Below are 22,793 nucleotides of genomic sequence, written 5' to 3' on the forward strand. Positions count from 1 at the left end.
TAATCATTTTTATTTCCTGAAGATGCTGGTATTAAAAAATGGTGAACGCAGAACTGAGAAATCAAATTATAGTAAGGAGATACTTGTGACATATATGAATATATTACTTAGAAGATTTTGGTTGTTTCCTAGTTTCTTATGTTACTAATTATAGCTGTTTTAAAAATCCTAAATTTAATAAGAGTTCTTGTTTCTAATAGTATTATGTATAGCTGGAAAAATTCATGATGTACATTAGCATATCATTCAAATGGCTTCTTCTGTATGTTTATTTGTTTATTGTAGGAACTGGAGACATTGTTACGGTCATGATCACTGAAATGAAGGTTAAAGAAATCTTGAATTATTTAGAAAAAAATATGTCGGTCCTAATTGCAATAGCCGTGGGAACACGCCATCCAAGCAAAAATGTTAATCGAAGCTCCCTTGTCTTTGTATCCGTATCATTTATAGTTTTGATGATAATTTCTTCAGCATGGCTAATATTTTATTTCATTCAGAAGATCAGATATACCAGTGCACGTGATAGAAACCAGGTAATCATTCTAATCATAAAGAATTTGAAGTTTTATCTAGTGTTAATGCCTTGATAAAAATATGCATGTATACTAAGAATGCAAAAGGAGCTTTGCTGAATGTTTAGGTTTTTTTAAATTTATAAAACAAAAATAATACTTTTGTGGCAGGAAATGTATTAACTTTAAAAGGTCTCCAGCTTAGGTGAGCTATTTTTCCATTCTGTTTTTAATGTCATAAAAAAAAAACCTAAGTTTCTGGTGAAAAGAATGAAATTAATCCTGGGATTAATTTAAATTAATGTAAGAATATCATATAAGATGCGCACTCAGTAACAGTATAACTAAATATTGTTGTCAGCAAAAAAACCTTCACTTTGATTGGGCTACTTTTAAAGGGTTTTTAAAAGAATAGCATTACCATACTCATGAAAAGTGTCTTTCCATCCTGCATATAAAACAATAAATATTCTTTATGAAAAGCGTCACTGGAAGTTCCTATATTTGCCCATTAAATTGTAAGGAAGTTTGAGTGGGACTTTAAGGTGATGTTTTTAAGGGATAAGAACAAACAGGGAATCATTATTAAATACAGAACAGATTCGATTAATTGTTCTGAAAAGTACAATGCCATTTGTTAAGGATTAGTTTAGCATCAGTTGGATTGTAATGCAATCTTTACAAGATTTACATAGATATGAAATGCAGTTGTCATTTCTCTGGCATTAAAAACATTGTAAATATACTGTATTGGCTAGCAATATCAAAGCTATATTAAAAGATTTGTTCTTTTGTACTACTCCTTAGTTTTCTTTTTATCTCAGAGAAATTATAGTTCTATATTAAAGTACTGTAATTAATTTGAATGTGAATATCTCCGATTGAAGGGAGCTCGAATACTAAGATCACTGGTACTTGAGAATCTAGAATGGCTGCTTTAGTTAGAGTCGAACTTTAAAAACTCAAGTCAAACATCAAACAAATTCTATGATATAAAACTGTCCCTCCAGTTTACTTTATAACCATATAGAAGTGGTTTTCATAGCTTTCCTCAGGTCTTCTTTTGGTTTTTTACTTCCCACTCCAGCTGAAAAGATTTCCTTGTGGTCTCCACAAGGTCTGAGCTAGGTCTGAACTTGGAATTCTAACAAAAACAGTTAGCTGCACCCATTCAGTTTCGCAAGAGAGAATAAAACATGTTTATATACAAGCACCGATCTGCCATTGTATATGTAGCTTTCCTCTATTAAATTTCTACAGTGTCAGCTACAACTTTGAGGCATTTCAGATAAAATGACTGCTAGAACTCCATCTAAAAATACACTGCACAAACATATTGGACTAAGAGTATGAGCATGTTGAAATGGGTAGGAAGAAGAGTGAGTTAACGCCTTTAGTTCTGAAAGCTCCATTCTAGAATGTAATTACTACTTTTCATATGTGCACATAAATATATATTCATGACTGTATATAGATCTCTGTCTCTCTGTACACAAACACAAAAGTGTTGATTTTTTTTCAATAATTAGTAATCATATGTTATACTGAGTATATTAATACATTAATACATTAATACACATTAACTGTTTACAGTAGCATAGGCCAAATGGGTATTTCATTTTTCCACAAAATATATGTTTTTGGTCTCTTAGCCAATTCCCTCCAAACACAATGGATATCTTTCCCCTTGTTTGCCATTAATATTTAATCTAGTATACAGGTAGTACTCAATTTACAAGCAATCATTTAGCGACTATTCAAAGTTACAATGGCATTGAAAAAAGTGACTTATGGCCAGTCCTCGCACTTACAACAGTCACAGTATCCTCATGGTCATATGATAAAAATTTGGGCACTTGGCAACCAGCATCTATTTATACGACAGCATCCCAGGATAATGTAATCCCCATTTGCAACCTTCCCAGCCTGCTTTCAACAGCAAAGTCAATGAGGAGGCCAGATGGGCTTAACAATCAAATGATTCACTTAACAATTGCAGTGATTTGCTTAACAACCTTGGCAAAAAATGGTCATAAAATCAGACATGACTCACACCTTGCTTAGCAATGGAAATTCTGGTCCCAATTGTGGTCATAAGTTGAGGACTCTCTGTAGGCTTTGGTAGGTGAGAATAGTGGGAAATTGATTAGCGGATTGGAAGAGCACCAGCAGGGAAAGAAAGAAACAATAGTGATATAAAATTGGTTTACTCTATGTGAACTACACTTTTCTTTAGAGTGCTTGAGAATTTTTTTTTAAATTCAAGCTGTTGGTTGAGAAAAAGTGCTTTATCATTCAAATTGTTTGTGGGATACAATATCATTATTAATTGCCTAAATATAAATATTCAAGCATTCTTTATAACAATTAACTGCTGTGGTGGGGGAAAATTTTAAGCCAGGATAAGAAATTCTACAGTCCTGAAGGAATAGGGGATTCTGAGGACTGCAATTTGCCCCCCTGGTTCCCTTCACAGGAGGAAAGTTGGAGAAGATACTTTCTAGCTGGCAGTCATACCACAATGAATGTAGGCTATAAAGCATCTCTCCGTGGAGAAACTCTTCTTTGGTGTTAGTTGTCTAATCCAGAGGTTCTGCCAGTAATTACCACCAAAATAGGTTTTACCTACCTTCTCTTATTTCCTAGCAATCATTGCAGATATATTCTCTTTTCTGCTTCAATCTATGTCCTTGAACTGGATATCTTCCTGGCTTTCACATTAGATAAGAGAATTTTAGGGCTTCCATGCAGAAGACCCAGGCTCTCTTGTGAAATAAAATACTGTTTGTTCGGTCAATTATCAGCAAAAGTATCCCCCGTGGAAAAGCAGTAGACTTTGTCCATATTCAAAAATCCTGCTACACTAATAATATTAGAATATCCTTTGTAATTCTCATTGTCTCCATCAGAAACGAAGATGGATTTTTAGTTTGAATATTAGTTATTGAAGTTCCTTTGCCTATAATCATATATTTATATTTCTCATTATTTTTCATTTATTTTATTATTCTATTACCTTACTTTTATTCACACTTTTCATTTCCTCCTTTTTATTTTTATAAGATGTCTAGAATAGCCCCATAACAGGTAGAAATAAATAAATTAAATTAATAAATAAATGACTCCTAACTTATTATATCAGAATTCATGAAGTTAGAAATCCTTCAGATATTAATTAAAGCAAATGGGGAAACTGGTAGTATATGAGTTTCATATTTCATGAACTTCACAGCTTATGTCTTTGGTATCTCCTCTCCAATTACAACGTGTGTAATTTGAGTGTGTAATTACCTAAAAATAATCACTATCTTAAAATAATCACTTTTCTGACAGGATTTACTGGCTTATAGCTATGATTGGTTAGCTACAAGAAGTGTATCCTTAAAAGGGAATATTAAAGAAACAAATTGGTAATATTTTCAGAAAAGTTTTATTGAAATGGGAAAGGGTGTTAAAAAAAAGATTATAGTTGAATTAACAAGAATTACACCTCTAAGCAAGGGTGCACAATATGTTAGACTTACATCTGCTAATAACAATAGCAGTAATACAAAGTTTCAATAAATACAGTTTAACTGATTTATTGCTATCCCATGATAAAAATAAATTATATTATGGAAATAGTTCTGAAAGGAAGTATCAAATAATACTGTTCTATTTCTTCAGGCTCAAACTTGAATATTGTCCTATCCCCTTTTAAATAGTATTGTTACAAATATGTATATTTGTATGCAGAGATTTTAAAAATAGAATGTTTTAGAAAGACATTTTAAAAACCTTTTTTTTTTTTTTTTGCATTTATATCCCGCCCTTCTCCGAAGACTCAGGGCGGCTTACACTATGTCAAGCAATAGTCTTCATCCATTTGTATATTATGTACAAAGTCAACTTATTGCCCCCAACAATCTGGGTCCTCATTTTACCTACCTTATAAAGGATGGAAGGCTGAGTCAACCTTGGGCCTGGTGGGACTTGAACCTGCAATATTCCAAGCAGTTGCTGTTAATAACAGGCTGCATTAGCCTGTTGCACCACCAGAGGCCCATTTCTGGTCATTGTATGATACAAAATAATCTGTAGATTTTGCCGGTGTATTCAAATGTTCATACTTTGATAATGTTAGTGGGAAAATATGGAAAGTCAGGTATTATACCTGTTTTTCATCTTATTTATATTACACATTCCAATAGGTATAAAGTCAATTTGTCTGACTTTAAAATAACTATGTTCATAGTGTTTAATTTTTTCTATTTTCAAACTTTTTATCATGATTTCTTCATCTCTTTGCCATTTGAAAAATGTAGCATGTAAGCACTTGGAATGCAGTGATCCCATATAGACAGCGTTCTGCATTTGAGATATCCATATCAAATAGCTATTCTGTAGGTTAAAAACTTAAGACCTTTTCTTTCTCCAGTATTTTATGAAGGTTGAAGAAACTTAATGAAAATTTTATGTGGTTTAAAAAGCTTGTCTTATTAAACTTTCATGAAGAAATAGCAACAGCTAAAGAACAGTTGAAAATGTTTAGCTGTTTTAAAGGAGAAAACAGTTGTTACTGCTCTGGTTGCATGTAGCTGATGCACACAAACACAATGCATGTAATGGTCACACAAAATAATTCCTTCAGCTGAGGTTCATAGATTTAAAAATACTACTTAGATGGAATACATGTAACCATAACTAACTAGGACCAGATTGACATGGCATTAAAAAAAAATCCCAAGAGAAGAGAAGAGAAGAGAAGAGAAGAGAAGAGAATTTTATATTGGCCAAGGGTGATTGGACAGACAAGGAATTGGTGCATATGTTCTCAGTGTACATAAAAGAAAAGATAAGAAGATACAACAATGCAAAAACTAAAATTTAAAGATTAGTAAAACTGTGGTAAAAGGGTTTAATTTTTTTTTAGAGAAAGATTTTAGAGAAAGATTTGACAGATTGAAAAGTTCTTCACAGAAAGATTAGACCTAAATGAAAGAAGGAACAGTTTAGATCACAAGCTAAATAACAACAAATGCTCACTCTCCTCCCAACTTTTTCAACTTTTGTTTCAAGTATATTACATGATTCTTCATTATCTATAGTAGTAGACTAATTGGACTTTCCCTTGGACTTGTATTTAAATGGCATATTGGGGACTACGTTGCATTCAGCAGTCTATATTTCTTACTAATTTGGATTCCATAAAATAGGAGATTCATGTTTTTGATTAAACAGATTTTAATTACAAAAATATCCTTGTGCATATATTATTCCCAGATCCCCCAGATTGTGTCTCTGCGTGTGGATGGATAGGTAGAATAAGTGAAATATTGTAAAGTACCATCTAGACTAAACATCAAAGCAAATGTAAGAAGTGCAATTTTTGTAATAATTAATCACTCTGTTGTTTCTCTTTTTTTCAAAGCGTCGTCTTGGAGATGCTGCCAAAAAAGCTGTTGGTAAACTAACAGCAAGAACTGTAAAGAAAGGTGATAAGGTATCACTGTTACTTTATTAGAAAATCTGTCATTAGCCTTTGGCTATGTCTTCTTCTTTCCAATTTATTTACCTCACTACCGTGATTGGTCCGTTTTTGTTTTCAGTAATTATTCACAGGGCTATTGTCAGTACATCTCCACTGTTTGTGTATATTTCTCCTAGCCTATTGCCTTAGTTGTGACCTTTACAGCCAGAAAGATTATTTTTAATTTTCATAACCCGATTTGCTCTTGCTGATTTGTGGGAGCAAAGTGATTAAGGCATTAGACTGGCATTGGGGAGAGTCAGGTTCAAGTTTATCCTCAGCCATGGAAGTTCACCGAGTGCCTTGTATAACCCCTTGCATTCCTGAAGGAAAAGGAGCACAAAAATAATACATGATTAAACTAATTTTGAAATAATTTTTATGTAATTGATATTGATTTACTATTTCATACTTTATTAACATTCATAATTGTTATTTACTGATTGCCTTTTATAATGCCTCTATGTTTTATGTATCATATACAAGATTGCCAAGAGATTATCAGGAAATATATCAGTCAGGTTTTGATCCAATGCGGTTTTTCTGGAAAAATAAATAAATAAGGCTTCTCTGTGTATGCAAAACAGTTCTAGATTTTGTTGTTGAATTGTCACAAACTTTATTGTCCTATAGCCCCTTTGTAAAGAGAAAATTTAATAGCAAAAACGTGCTAATGCATATTTTGGAATTCTCTTAACAGAGAGGTAAATCCTAGATAAAACGACATCAAGTTTATAAAGCAGCAGCAGATGTACTTATTGTTGACAGGCATATAGAATGTATCTGCCATTCATCAGTATTAACAACCAAGATTCAGAGTATGAAATAGTTGTTGTGTATTTACAACACTGAGATTGCTAATTTTTTGGCATTTAGGGGGAAGGGGCTTTGTTCTTACATTAAGTGGAAAAAAATATACACATTATGTATGCCAGAATTGAAGATTATAACCTTAAAATAAAGGTCCTAAAATCATAAAATGATCATGGTTTTAGATGATCATGATGGCCAGATTGATGTGGGCAGTACATAGCTGGTAGTTTATCAAAGAAAGGGTTTCCCATTTAACGTATAAACAAAGCAGTTTGTTTATACGTTAAATAGGAAATCCTTTCTTGAGTCCTAATATTTGTACAGTCCTACTGATAAATTTTATAACTCCGAAAAGACTTTTAAGGTTATACAGAATTGGGCAGCAGGAAGATATTTATTTGAACAACCCAGCTTTTAAGGACATGTGTTCCTTTTTACCACTGCAATAGTTGCATCACTGGAACTTTCATAAGGGGTCTGCAACTAATGTTTCAATTTTCTGTGAGAAGTACTTGCCTTTAATATTAAGATGACAGTCAATTCAGGTTGTATTAAATAAAATCATAGTTGTATGATTTATTTTTATGATCTCTGCATGTCGTATTCTGGCTCTCAGGATGGAAAAACTGAAATAGGCAGGACTCAGCAATTTCAGGCAAAACAAAATTGATATGTAAACCTGAAATGGGTAGTTGCTGATGCTCAGGTTTCAAAAAGGAGGAAGGAAAAGGTCTCAGATTTAAACCTTGAGCCTGATTTATGCATACAGAGCTTGATCCTATATTCTCCCTTAAACAGATTTTCTGCATGTGTAAGATTTTTTTCCTACTTGCAGTAAAGAATCTAACCTAGCCATGTTAAAAGCTATGAAGCTTCTTCTGCTACTGTATGTGAAACTGGGTTTCTAAATACTTCGTAATTATGCCTGGCAAAAACTGACACAGGGATAAAAATGAGGGATTCTAAAATAAGATCCCTTGAGCTTCTGGAAGAAAGGTGGGATAGAAATCTTGTAAGTAAATAAACATAGTCAGGGCTAAAACTATTCTAGCCCTTCCGCTCATTGGCTGCTGGCTAAAAGTATTCTGCTGTAGTTAGATCTTACTGGAATTTTCACTCTGTTCATTTTAGGAAACAGATCCAGACTTTGATCACTGCGCTGTTTGTATTGAAAGCTATAAGCAAAACGATGTTGTACGCATTCTACCATGCAAGTAAGCCAATAGTTTCTCTTTTGATATTTAGTTTATTCTCCAAAATAAATCAATTGCATTTTAATATTATTGTGCTACTCCTGTCATTAGAAATCCTGGGTTTAGGAGGCCTTAGTTATGATTTTCTTTCTGATGAGCATGACTCATCAGAGCATGATTACCTAGTTTGGGTAATGAAACTTCTGCAAGAAAACAAGCAAACTCAGAGAGCACCAAGGATCCCCTCCATTTCAAACCTGAGCTACAAATATTCTCCTTTATTGGTACGGCTCTTTATATATATCCTGTTCAAGTTTGAGGTCATCTTTCATATATCATTCCTTCCATTGCTATTCCAGTTTCAATTTACTATTAGGCTTGAGCTTTCAACTTTATAGGGACTTATCAAAACATGGAAGATATACTATTTTATCCAGATAATAATAATAATTTGTTTTTTACATAGCTTTTTCATTCGTAGGTAGTTCTTCCTTTTATCTTGCACTTTTAGAATATTTAGAGTAGTTGTTTTTAGGGGGGAGGGTTCTACTTTGGTACACCACCCACAGTCCACTAGTTAGGCAGCCAATACATTTAAATAAATAATAATGAAATAATAAAGAGTAAAAGGAGCTAATTTTCCCATATAAGTCAAGCAAAAATAGTCCTGTGTACCCCAAAAGCTGCAATAGTTTACAGTAGCAAATATACTTTACTAATACAGTCTTGCGTTTAGATGGCTGACTTTTAACTGCTGATAGATTAAATGCGAACAGGATATTTTAAATCCATTTGCACTAGTTTCTTTTCTTTGCCTTTGGCTTTATTTTAGTTAAATGGAAGAAGTCTTGCTAATGATATACAGGTTCGTTCCCTGCAAAATGTAAGACCATTTCTCCTTGGTGCCCCAGGCCTTTTTTTTAGTTTTTAAATAAGAATCTAAGTAAACGGTCCTTTCTGCAGAATATAGTTTGCAATCCCAAAGGATATGTGCAATGTCTTCAACAACTGGTGTGCCACAGATACACAGTTTTTCTTGTGTAAGTGGAACTCCCTGGTACCTTCTGATTGGATCGGACTGGGAATTGAATGGAGAATCCATATTGTGAGATGGCATTAAAATGATTAAAATACTGCACTTCAGTGTTGCCAATTGCTTAATAACAATCTTAAACTCATTTCCAAAAATAAAGCAAATACAATGGTGAAATCTGAACCAGTTTGCTACCAGTTTGCTGGCTGTGCATGTGCGCTGCGCACCAAGCACATACTGCACACACGTGCACAGTTTGCACCAAATGTGTGCTGCGCGTGCATGCACAGTACACACAAAAAGGAGGCTTGGGAAGGTAAGTAGAACAGTGCGGGGGGAATCAGCTGTGGCGCGCGATCTTGGGAACCTTTTTAAAAACTTTTTTAAAGCATTTTTTATTACCAGTTTGGGTGAATAGGTAGTAAAAAATGCTTTTAAAAAGTAAAAAAAAAGGCTCGGACAATCACAGCTGTGCCGCGCGATCGTCCGAGCCTTATTTTTACTTTTTTAAAGCATTTTTTACTACCTATTCGCCCAAATTGGTAGTAAAAAAATGCTTTAAAAGTAAAAAAGAAAAATTCCAACGATCAGCTGAGCAACGCATGATCATTGGAACTTTTTTTTTTTACTTTTTTTTACTACCAGTTTGGGGAATCAGTAGCATTTTTTTTTTATTGAAAAAGTTTTACAAAAATTTACCCCTCCTTCCCACTCCCCACTCCCCAACCTGCCCCCCGCCCTCCCTCTCCCAACCCCCCTCCCCCTCCGGACTTCCCGGAACAAAATACAGGGTATTAAATCTAACAATCATAAGCTAAATTATGCTAACTATCTGTAAACTCCCATCCTCCCCTAGAGCTTTAACTCTCCTTTTACAAAGAAAAAACATAAACATAATTCTTATAAACTGTTCATTCAAAATCTATTTGGTATTTCTTAGTCTGGCATCTATTTTGAATATAGTCAATCCATCTTCTCCATTCCACTATGTATCTTTCTTATGAGCAGTCTTTCAGGAATGTTGAGATTTTCGCCATCTCTGCTAAGTTTGCAACTTTTAATATCCATTCTTCAATCATAGGCAAATGTTCCTTCTTCCAGAATTGCGCAACCAATAGTCTGGCTGCTGATATTAAATTTAAAATCAATTTAGTCTCTATTTTTGTACAATCAATAATTATACCCAATAAAAACAATTGTGGAGTAAATTTTATCTTCTTTTTCAAAATATTTTATATAATCTACCAAATTCTTATCCAAAATGGGTTAATTTTTTTACAAGTCCACCATATATGAAAGTAAGTAGCATCATCCCCATCACATCTCCAACATTTAGCTTGCAAGTTCAGGTACATACACGCTAATTTTTTAGGATCTAAATGCCATCTGTAAAACATTTTATAAAAATTTTCTCTTAAATTTTGTGCTTGTGTAAATTTAACATTTCTAACCCAAATTTTCTCCCAAGTTTCCATCATTATAGGTTCTTGTATATTTTGTGCCCATTTTATCATGCGATCCTTAACTAATTCCATTTCTGAATCTATTTCTAACAATGCATTATACAATCTTTTAATATGTGATTGGTTTTGATCTCTAATTTGTTTTACCAAATTTTCTTCATTTTGCATGATACCAATTTTCTGATCCTCTTTCCATCTAGCTTGCAACTGACCATACTGAAACCAAGTATGAATTATCTTTTCCTCTTTCAATATATTTAAAAACTTCAATTGCAGCTTACCCTTTTCCATAAAAAGAAATTATTTATAAGTAATTACCTCTTGTCTTTGTTCTGTACTTATATTCTGTATCACATGTCTAGGACATGCCCATATAGGTATCTTGTAGTTTAAGTTATATTGATACTTTTTCCAAACCCGTAGCAAAGCATTTCTTAATATATCAGCTTTAAAAACTTTATCCACTTTTTTATCATACAGTAAGTAAGCATGCCAACCATATAGCAAATCATAACCCTCTATATTCAATATTCTATTTCTCTATTAAGTTAAACCAATCACTAGTTAGAGATAGGGCAGCTGCTTCATAGTATAATCTTAAATTAGGCATTTTAAGACCCCCTCTTTCATGTCTATCCTGTATTATTTCAATTTTATTCTGGGTCTTTTACCAGCCCATATAAATTTATTGATTCCATTTTGCCATTCTTTCAAATTTGCATCTTTTTTAAGTATTGGTACCATTTGAAACAAAAATAAAAACCTGGGTAAAACATTCATTTTTAAAACTGCTATTCTTCCCAATAAAGATAACTGCAGCTTCTTCCAATTCTCCATTTCCTTCTGCACTTTTTGCCATAAAACTTCATAATTATTTTTATATAATTTCACATTCACTCCCAAATATTTAACCTTTTTTACTATTCGAAATCCCGTTATTTTCTCTAATTCTACTTTTTGCTGTATCGTCATATTTTTAGTTATTATTTTTGTCTTGTTGATTTACTTTAAATCCAGATACCTTCCCATATTGATTAATTATATCCATCAAATATATAACCGATTGTATTGGTTGGGATAAAGTAACCACCAGGTCATCTGCAAATGCCCTTAATCTATAATCTTGATGTCTAATTTTTATTCCCTTTATGTTAATTGACCCACATATCTTATTCAATAAAAGTTCTAATGTTAAAATAAACAATAATGGCGGCAAAGGGCATCCTTGCCTTGTTCCTTTTTCAATTCTAAAAACTTCTGTTAAACTACCATTAACTATTATTTGAGCTATTTGTCTCTGATATACTGCCCTAATTGACTGTATAAAACATTCCCCAAACTGCATCTTTTCTATTACTCTAAATAAAAATTCCCAGTTCAATCGATCAAAAGCCTTCTCTGCATCCAAGGGAAAAAAAGCTGCAGGGACCTGGTTGTTTCTCTCTAAATATTCTAGTAAATTCACAATTTGTCTAACATTATTTCTCATTTGTCTCCCTTCTATAAATCCTGATTGATCATTATGAATCTTTTGTTGTATAACCAACATTAATCTATTGGCTAGTATTTTAGCAAAGATCTTATAATCAACATTCAAAAGTGATATTGGCCTATAATTTTCTGGCTTAGTACAATCTTGATCCTCCTTTGGTATCAGTGAGATAAAAGCAGTTCTCCAGGATGGAGGTACATTTCCTCTGAATTGAATTTTATTAAATAATTCCTTAAGAGGATCCACCATTTCAAGTTGTAAATTTTTATAATAAACAGCGGTTAATCCATCTGTTCCTGGGGCTTTACCTATTTTTAGCTGCTTAATAGCTAAAATAATTTCTTCTGATGTTATATCAGTAGCATTTTTTACTACCAGTTCAGCCCAAACCGGTAGCATTTCACCCCTGAGCAAATAGATATCTACAGAATTATTGTAGATAAAGGTCCAGGAACAAGCGTCTTGTACTTTATCTAAATTTATGTCACCTGGTTCACCACTGCTAAGTGTGAGTGAGAGAGTAAGAAAGAAAGAACTTGAATGAGGCAATCTAATAATGGGATTATTGCCTAAAGATAAGGCAGAAAAAATATAAGAGCCGAATGAATTTTTATATATCGCCGTACATATTTTGGGCAGTATAAAAGAAGGGGAAACTTGTATACAGAGTTATGAGATTCTTTTCATTAATAAACCTTATACAGCCAGATATTAGCTCATTTCTTTCTTCATGTTTACTTTTTTCTTTCAGGAAAAATAATAATAGAAGCAAAAAATATATTTGAAATATGCAATGCATAAGTTTCAATTATAATGTTTATACTAAGGAAACGGTAATATACCAGTAGTTAAAAGTGCAAATGTCAGTTTATTAAAACTCCCAGGCAAATTATTTAGAATGCTAATCAATAATATTAAAACCTCTGCCATATATTGATGGTTTACAAATATTCCCATTTATTTTTAGGCATGTTTTTCATAAAACCTGTGTAGACCCATGGCTAAGTGAGCACTGTACCTGTCCTATGTGTAAACTGAATATTTTGAAGGCCTTGGGAATTGTGGTGAGTTGAAGCTTTACAGAAACAGTTAATACTGTTGAAGTATGCATTCTAAAATTCCTCAAAGCACAAATTCATGTAACAAGAGAGAAGTTCCAAGATGCGTTAGTTGATTGCATGAAACAGCCATGCTATCCCAACAGTACACTTGGAAGTAATAACTCAAAAAAACTTTCATTATTCAGGATTGTTTTTATTAGTTACAGCTTGACGTTTTCTGCCAAAACCTTTAGTCATGAAAAAGCCAAAATAAAACTTGATTATCTTGACATAAAGTAACCCATAAGTAATTGGTATTTTTGTGACATACCTATTTCACAAAGCAAATTTGTCCCATTAAAAGATACTTTAACTAGATTAATTCATTAAAAAACAGATTTTAATCTAATTTCCTTACTAAGTTTAAAGATGTATTTATTATTTTTGGGTCTGTTGGTGGTGGAAGTCAAGGCAACCTTCATTAATGCATCCATGAAAAATATTTATCTTAGGCTGATTAAAAAACATGGGCCGAATTTCTTTCCTTTGTAACATTATGATATCACCAAATTAAAGCATAACTCCACTTGGAAGATGCCCATCTCTTTTTGGGGGGTGGGAGATTCTGAATAAAGTTGAAGAGAATGCAGTGCCACCTACTTCATTGTTTATTTTGTTTATATACTACTGGTAAAATAGTTTCATTAATAGATTATATAATGAAGAAAGACATGCACATAACTGGGAATAAAACATTGTGGGGAGATGCTCAATTTGATAATATTTTGAACCAAGTTCTTAATGGATGGGATTTGCTTGGAATAATTGATCTCCATTTAGTGTTGGTATTTATGTTTCAAATGTCATGATACTATCTCATGAATGTATAATTTTGCTAACAGTGTAAAAATGGTATACATTAATATGGCAATACTTACTTTCAGACAAATGTACCATGTGCTGACAATATGGCCTTTGACATGGAAAGACTAACCAGAGGCCAGCTAGGTAACAGGGGATCAGTTCTTGGTGACCTTAGCAGTGACAGCTCACTCACTCTTGAACCCCTACGTACTTCTGGTATATCACAATTTCCGCAGGATGGAGAGCTGACTCCAAGGACAGGCGAGATCAACATTGCTGTAACTAGTAAGTAAAATTTGCCTTTAATATTAGAATCACTGATCATGTGTTTCTTTAGACTTGTTTCTCTTCAAAATAATATACATAATTTTATAGAATTTACCAAATTAAGGAAAATATGAAATTTTATTGTGATCAAAGTTACAGTAAATCTGAATAGAACCAACCTCAAAATATTGAACTTAAAAACATTTCTGACAAAATATAATAAACAACAATTGTTGCATACTATTAAGTAGGACATATTGTTTAAATCAAGAGAAGGCAGGGTGTCACTTTCCAAATGTTGGAGTGAATCATGCCTCACCATTGGCCTTATTTGCCAGGCCTGATGGAATCTGAAGTTCAACTTTATGTCATGTCATGTTTTGCTACCTTGGGCTTTGAAAGACTAAACAATTTGTGAAGATAACCTTGATGTAAATGATGGTGCTTTCCAGGCTTTCTACACCATATCTTTTAATGTTTTAGAGTTAAAAATGGGAGATTAGTGTACTGGAAAATAAAGTTTGAGCCCCATTCTTATTTATGGGTCTAGGATCTACATGAACACCAGATGATATAAAATTTATTTGATGAATGCTGAACAACATGGGGTGGGGGGGGGAGAGAAAGATAAACTGAGAGAAGTGACCTTGGAGAATAATCAAAGCAAACAGAGGTAAGGCATATTATTTATTACGTAGTTTTACCTCAACTTTCTCTACTGGTAAAAGGTCAAATTGGCTACCAAAATTTTAAAAGTAAAAAGCAGAATGTAAAAAATTACGAGAATATGTTAAAATTAGCATTAAAAGTATAATTAAATTAATTAAATAGAAGTATGGCAGAAGAGGTTCATATTTACAGCATTCCTAAATGCCAAAAAACTAGAGTCCAGATATCCCAATGGAATGTAGATTGAGGACAATGCATAAAAGAAAAATCTTTGTCCCTGTGTTAGAAATTCAAATCTCTGGCTGCAGGGCTTCTTCAGAAGGACCTGGCCTCTTGATGTTACCGACCAATAGGTTATTAATAGAAGTCAATATCAGCTTCTTAGGAGGTGCTCAGGAAGCAAATGACCTTTTGGTATATGATCTCTGTATCTTGCAACAATTAGCAACTTAGTTACCGAATTTTGTACTAATTGCAACTTTAAGACCATTTTCAAGGGTAGGCCTATATACAATGGATTGCAGTAGTCAAGATAAAATGACGCCAAATTGATATCTGTCACAGACAGAAAGGGATGCTATTGCACAACAGGCATAATTGAGGGGAAATTCTCCTTGCTACAGTTGCCACTTGTGAATTGAGCAATAGTTGAGCATCAAGAATTACTCACATAGCAGAGGTATCTGTGAGGATAAAGGTTCATTCTCTGAGCTTGTGGGTTGGTTTCCGAACGTTTTGTTACCAGCTAGCTAACATTGTCAGCAGAGTTTAGGGTATGTCAGTGTCAGTGTTCTGTATATAAGGGCTTCAGGTATGGGTGTGTCAAGTGAGGATGTTGTGACAACCTTGTGATGGGTCAGCTATGAGTCATCAGTGTGTCTTGTCATAAGACCCTCACTTGATACAGCCACACCTGAAGACCTTATAAACAGAATATTGACACTGACATACTCTAAACTCTGCTGCAAATGTTACCTAGTCTGGTAACAAAATGTTCGGAAACCAACCCACAAGCTCGGAGAACGAACCTTTACCCTCATTCTACACATGAGCTACAGATATTCACCACTATTGCAGAGTATCTGTGTCAGCAGTATGATGACACTACGATCTGAATTTGTCAGCAGTAATACTTCATCAGTTAACAGTAACATATTTTAGACCCAGTTCCCCATTCCCAGTATGAATTTTTATTGGATGAATCTGCTGTTTAGATTCATCCAATAAAGACTCCAAAGTTTTTGAACTTCTCAATATCAGTTCAGTTTCAAAAAGAACAGAAAATATTTCACCACTGGTCTTGACATAGCAATGATAGATCTAAGATCTGGTCCAGAAAAATATTAAACTTTAGCTCTCAGGAGGTTGCGTCACCATTATTCTCATGATCTTACATTATGCTCACCCCATTATAACTATTTCAAAGTATATGATATCAGAAGATAGTAGATAAGCTTACAACGTTGCTAATTAAAAATGATTTAGCATTTGATGGGAATTGAGAATACTGACATACCCAACAAAAAGAAAGTTTGGAGTACAATTAGAAAGATGAACAAAGACCCCCAAAAGATGGAACAGCATCATAGCGTAACAGCTAAATGAATTGATATGCCATCACTTGCCCCTAAATGGCAACACTCCAAATAGAATACAGAAAAATGGCAGAAATTATGAATCAAATGAATATTTTAAATAGTAGAAGTAGCAAATTCCATGAAATATGTAAAATGTTATAAATTTTCTGACCTTAATTATCTGCAAATTGAGCAAATATCTTGGATTGGGCATCATAAAATAGTTGCCAGAATGTTTCGGAAGCATCTGAAAGAAATATGCAAGACATGGAGACAATCAGTATTGCAGCATTGTTGAAACTGGGCAAAGGTTCATCAGGTCCAAAGAGCTTTTAGCCAATCTCACTCGTATGCCAAATCATGCATGCAGTTTTTGATCTCTTGGCAGCATATCTGCCTGTTAATCATCACATGTTACTTTGCAAATTGTACAGTTTGACAGAGGATTTTGAACTAATACAAAATATCCAAAAATGCAGTCATAACTGCTATTTTAGTATAGAGCTTGGAGACAAATACAACCAACCATCCATAAATTTAGTGCAATGGCTTATCAGAAGAAAAGATGCTGGCACCATTCCTCTTTAATGTTGAAGTGAATGATCAACTAATACATTCAAATAGAAAAAGATTTATCTTTGATGATTGTGTAGCTTTAACAATGTAACAAGGAGGTTTATTTAAAGGCAGTGATACAAATAATTAGAAAAACTGAGTACCTCTTATGCTGGCAGTCAAATTAGTCAGTGCCTTGAGCTCCATTATCCCCAAAACTTCCAGTGGCGCTGATAAAGAAGGCACTGACCTCCTTTATCCATTTCTTTTTGATCTGAGGTCATTCTGTACTAGGTTTAGATTGTGATTGAATCATTCTACTTAGGATTTAATTTCTGATTTGTATTTTGATTCTGCAAATGGAAGAGGGTGACTTAAGCTTTACCTGTGTTTTAATTTAACTGCCAGCATAGTTTAATTTAACTGCCAAGTAGTCAATTTTTCTAATATTGTCTATCTTTAATCTAAATAAACCTCTTTGTTACACTGTTAAAGCTAGACAATCATTAGATGCCTTGTCTTGGCTGTGTCAGTTCAGTGTTGATTATACACTGAAAAGCCACTTATTCAACAAAATGTGACTAGTTATTGAACAACAGGTGCTAAATTATCACAAACTTTTTGAAGCCCTTTAAATCCAAGGCATTTTATATTGCTGGAATAAGCCCAGCAGATGTTAGAATGGAGAAAATGGCAGCAAAGGAATGAGTCATTTGAAAGTCCTAATTGCCTACATACTCAAATTAATAGATTGAGTGTGTAAATCACTAACCAGTAACTGTGGCAAGAGGCATACTGTCAAAATCTACTTTGGATTTTGTTAGGGGGAAAACAGTTGCACACTTTTGGATCATACTGTGGCCAACTCACAAGCCCTGAATCACATCCGGTAGAAAGTATTACTTGGGGAATTGAATAAGATGGGGGAACATATCACTCCTACAAAGAGGCATTTATTGTATACCTTAACTTGAGGTCAGTCACATTTTGGATTATTTAAATATCTGAAAAGGATAAGGATTGAATATTCCATGTGATCTGTTGACATCCTTGAGATCTATAAGGAAAAACAAACAGAATTGACAAAATATTATCTATAGGCTCTGACTGTTCTTTCTTTAAATTTGAACTACCTTGATATGAGCTGATGTTTTCAAATCATTGCTAGTTTGCTTTTTGCAAAAAAGTGTTTTGCATGGTAGGGTGATTTGATGCTCAGGACCCATTTATCCCTTGTACGTAATTTCTTCTCTAAGTTACTTTTTTATGTTCAACAGGTTAATAAATTAATGATAATAGAAGTGGTAATATTTTGCCTTCTGAAAAATTGATGCTTTTTTTCCCCTAAGCCTTTTCCTTTATGGCAACTTTTTAGTAAGATCATCCATTCTGCTTTCTGAAAGTTCAAAATATTTTATGAGCCTTATGAGTTTAGCAGTAACACATGGTTTCTGTTTCAGTTTACCAATTAATAGTGCAGTTTTCAAGGAAAGATCTTGTAGTTCTTGCTAGGCAACTTTATGAGTTTTGACATATTTTACACGTGTAGAGATCAGTTTGATTAAAGTCTCCAATTCAGTCTGATTTAAAAAGTCATATCAACCTGAAGACCTGCTCAAATTATATACGAATTTAATCTTTAACACAGCTGTAGTATTTTATTAATTGAATGTATTTCATTTGTTGAAACGAAGTAATTTGAGAAGGGAAGTATTGTTTCTACTTACGTTTCCCTATTTCCTGCAAACTGGTTACAAAAATCTTTGTCATAGAAGATTTCTGCAAAAATATGATACAGTATGTGGTGCTAGAAAGCTTTACTTATGGCATTATAATTTTTGGCTTACTTTTCATTTCATTTTTGCAAGGTCAATATCTAGCTTGAAAGTTCAGATTTATTCTTCCTACGGTTTCAGTTCTATAATCATAGACAGGGCTAAATTCAGATTGAAGAGTCAAGTTATGTCCATTTTTAAAGATGTTTTGCATGTTTATATTATGCTTAGAAAATAATGCACCATTTTCTGATTTTTTTAAAAAAAATATGTAGAAATGTAATAAATTTGTATTTTAAAATGTAGGTCAAATCTCAGTGGTCAAAAGCAGTTCATCAAAACACATGTTTAAAAACAAACATAGTAACCTGTTTCAGGATTGTTTGCTACCCTGGCCAAGTAAACATAGACATGACAATAATTAAAAACATGAAGCATTTTATTTCTATCTGAAAGCTTTCAGGTTTTGCTTTTTAAATATGGTCAGCCAACCATGTACCACCCAATTTAAAATGTTATACAGATAGTATTTCGTAAAGTTGCATTCATTAGACTAAAATCATGGTTTATTTTGTGCATTATTATTGGTTCTACATGAAATTCCGCCTTTAAAAAGTAAACAAACAATAGTTACAGGTTCCATATCATGTGTGTAATTTACTTGGAAATTATCAATTTTGTCAATCTTTAATTGCAGGTAAAACTTTTGCTTCTGCTTTCCTTACTTTGCATTTGATTTAAGCAAGTCATTTATAACTAATTGTTTGGGTCTGCTAACCAGTCTACAAGTATACTGCCTACTTTTTTCACTTTTTCCCATAACTTTTTGGCTGCCCTTCTCCACCCAGTATCTTCCATTGCTAAACTTCTGCTTTCCTCTGGAGCTTCACTTCCTGGTGCTTCATGACTAGAATGTTGTATCTTCTGCTTCTGATCTTTGAGGGCTGTGTTTTCATCGACATATGCCTTCCACGAGTGATTTCCTCCCTTTCCTTTGTCAACAGAAGAATGGTTTATTATTGCCAGCTTTGGCCTCCTAAGTGCCCTGACACTCTGCTACATGATCATCAAAGCCACTGCAAGCTTAAATGCTAATGAGTAAGTAATTTACAAATTGTTGCATTTGTGTGCATGACAGATTTGCAAAAAGTATCAAATAGAAGATGTAGGTAAATTGGCATATTAAGCCAAATAGTATTTTCCTACTATTTAAGCTGGGTATACAAATACACTTCAGTTTTAGTTTAGAGCAAACAAGGATAAGTTGTAAATATAACAGTTAGGGAGAGAGAAAACATACGAGTGCCTGTTTTGCTCCATGGGAAGATAACAGAGTTTTATTTATCATTATACTAGCAAAAGAAATAATCTATCAGAAAACCTATAGACAGTATGAAAAAGCAGCAAGGACAACATTTTATTCAGCACTTTTATTTCAATGGGACATTCACCAACAGGTATATCTTTCCCCTGATACTGTTCACAATCTACTTACAGAAGTCTAGTTTCCAATTAGTCAAAGGCTTGTTCACATAGCGTCTCTGTATTTATAAAATACATGAACAGAGAATGAGAAATGTTTTTTCTCAAGTTTTCTTTTACAAACCGTCGCTTTTTAAATAGTGGGAACTTTTTCATTAGGTAGTCTTAGAAATAGTCCAGTAAAATTTCTGGTAAGAAATTGGAATCGATTTATCTAGGCCAGTACATTTTCACTTTAAGTTTCAGCCACTAATTACTAAATTTGGTGATATGCAATATAATTATTTTGACAAGTACTACAAATACATATTACATATCTGCTGCAAATTACTGAATCAGATTTACTGGTTTCCTATTGCTATTTAAAAACCAATGGTATTTGGCAATGTTATCTTGCAAATTGGCTTTATCATTATAGTTGGATGATCACTAAAATCCTTTAAAAAGGTCTTCTCGGGGTTGTTCAATCTAAAGTTATTCATAACAGTCTTTTCTGTAGTAGCACCTGCTCTCTAGAATAACTCCTTCCCGATGTCTGTCAAGGTTTTACCTTAGCAAATATCATGGATGACTTTCTGTCTACTTTGTAATGAATACTATTTATAGTAGTTTTATCATTGTATTTTTGTTTTTATAATAAACAACTTCAATATTAATTGTATGGCAATAAGTATTAACTTATATTGAATTAGAAATGAATAATGCAACTTCCCATATACCTTTCAGTTTTGCTAAAGAAACAGAATTGTTTCTCTTGTATCATTTTCCTTGATTAAAACATTTCCACTAATGTGAATACATCATTTGATCTTATCCAGTTAGAAGTGTATCAGTTTCACATAATACTTCCTTGTAAGTAATAAAAAGTTGCAAACTAATATTTAATTTCACCAAGATTTTATGATCTTACAATGACATATGCAAAATAGGATATAGATGATTTTTATATCCCCATCTTCAATTTCATAAACATAGGAGACTGTATTTTGATATGATGACACAACATAGAAAAGGGAAAACCATCTTCCTTATGTTCACTCTTCCTAGTATGGTTTGATTAACAGAATTCATACTTTGGGGGAAATTACCAATATGTTGAATAAAAAAAGTAATAAATAAAATTCATTATGTATTATTATCTTCTGAAGCTGCTTTTTATTTCTAACTCCTAATGTCTGTAGGTTTATCTTTACAGAATAGAATAGACTTGTCTTCCTTCCCATTGACTTGAAAGTACTGTTTGTTGCCTCAGAATACTCTGCTTATAACTGTTTTTGAAATTTTCACAGTTTTACTAACAGTACAATATTATTACTAATATTAAATGTTTGTTCTTACTTTCTTACAGAGCTGAATGGTATTGAAGATACAATCTAATCAGCTGCTGCAGGAAGAAAGCATTTATTTCTATTATCATTTTTTGATAATGTAACAAGAATCTGTTGGTACATTTTGTTTGCATAATTTACTAATGCTAAAGCTTTGTACTAAGAAAAAAATCAATAAATTTTTTGAAAAAATTAGCCCAAAATGGACTTTTGTTTATTATTTAACCACATTGCAGTGAAAGATGCCTGTTTTCTTACCTTGGAAATCTTTCAAGCAGATTCTACTAAACCATGCATACATTTGTCTAAGAACATGGTACTAGAAATTACATAACACAGCACTAGCTCTATGTAAATTCATTTAACTGTAAATCCATTTAAAAACCGCTGCAAACATAAAACAGTTCAGAATAACATATATAACTCTTCTATCACAGAAAACATGGGGGGTTAGTGGTCTAGTACAAATGTGCCCATAAGTACTATATTACTAACGTTCAAAATAACATTTTTAAAAAAATTTGTAGTCACCCATTTCAACAAGCTATTTATCTTTAGTTGCCTCTTATGTGTTTTCTTACAGTGGTCTCATTTAGTACTATTTGGTCTGTATGCTTTGATATATATCATACAATTGTTCCTTCTCTGAAATTTCTATATATTGAATGCTTCTCTAAATAGCTTATACTGAATCTTCCTAGCATTTGAAGACTCCAAATATAGTGTAAAATCTAATTTCATAAGAGAAACTCTCCAGTTATTGTCTTTTAACTAATGTTGGAAGTCTGTATCCAAGATATTTAATTTCTGAAATGTAGACAGTTCTGGGTCATTCAGCACAGGAACAAGTACCGGTAGTTGCTTCTTCAGACCTTCAATTCATTCACCAGTGTAGCATCCTCATTAATGTACAGTTGTAGAGCACTGATCTCCAGCCAAAATCCAAGATCAGTGACCAGTGAACTAGGCAGATACCAAGGCACGAATCATTTGTGCAAGTCTTCAGATATAGCACTTTATTTCATTTATTGAAACACTGTTCATTTTTCTTTTTAAAAAACTAATTAATAATGGGATTTAATTATTTTCCAAGAAAGATTAGAAAGTGAGACATTAAGACACTTCTTCAACTTGGAAAAGCAGCCAAAGCATATGTTAAAAAATATTATCAGTTGTCAAAAAGCATTCAGGTAAGGGAAACCTTTATAATTAACAATA

At 33.0% G+C, this 22,793-nt stretch overlaps 1 protein-coding gene across 3 annotated transcripts in view; it reads left to right on the forward strand.

Annotated features, from left to right (window-relative positions):
* RNF130 (ring finger protein 130) overlaps positions 1–21,770 on the forward strand; it is a 37,951-nt gene extending 16,181 nt beyond the window's left edge. For 2 of the 3 annotated variants that reach the window (XM_058169462.1, XM_058169460.1), the window contains exons 3-9: positions 286–536; positions 5,926–5,997; positions 7,969–8,051; positions 12,986–13,082; positions 14,003–14,207; positions 19,770–19,863; positions 21,596–21,770. In XM_058169462.1, the coding sequence (XP_058025445.1) occupies positions 286–536; positions 5,926–5,997; positions 7,969–8,051; positions 12,986–13,082; positions 14,003–14,207; positions 19,770–19,863; positions 21,596–21,611 (818 nt within the window). In that variant the 3' untranslated portion in view covers positions 21,612–21,770. The remainder of the gene's footprint in view (positions 1–285; positions 537–5,925; positions 5,998–7,968; positions 8,052–12,985; positions 13,083–14,002; positions 14,208–19,769; positions 19,864–21,595) is intronic. The other variant, XM_058169461.1, reaches the window with a different exon arrangement.
* The last annotated feature ends 1,023 nt before the right edge of the window (positions 21,771–22,793 follow it).

This window comes from Ahaetulla prasina, chromosome 2 (assembly GCF_028640845.1).
Source record: "Ahaetulla prasina isolate Xishuangbanna chromosome 2, ASM2864084v1, whole genome shotgun sequence".
Lineage (NCBI taxonomy): Eukaryota > Metazoa > Chordata > Lepidosauria > Squamata > Colubridae > Ahaetulla > Ahaetulla prasina.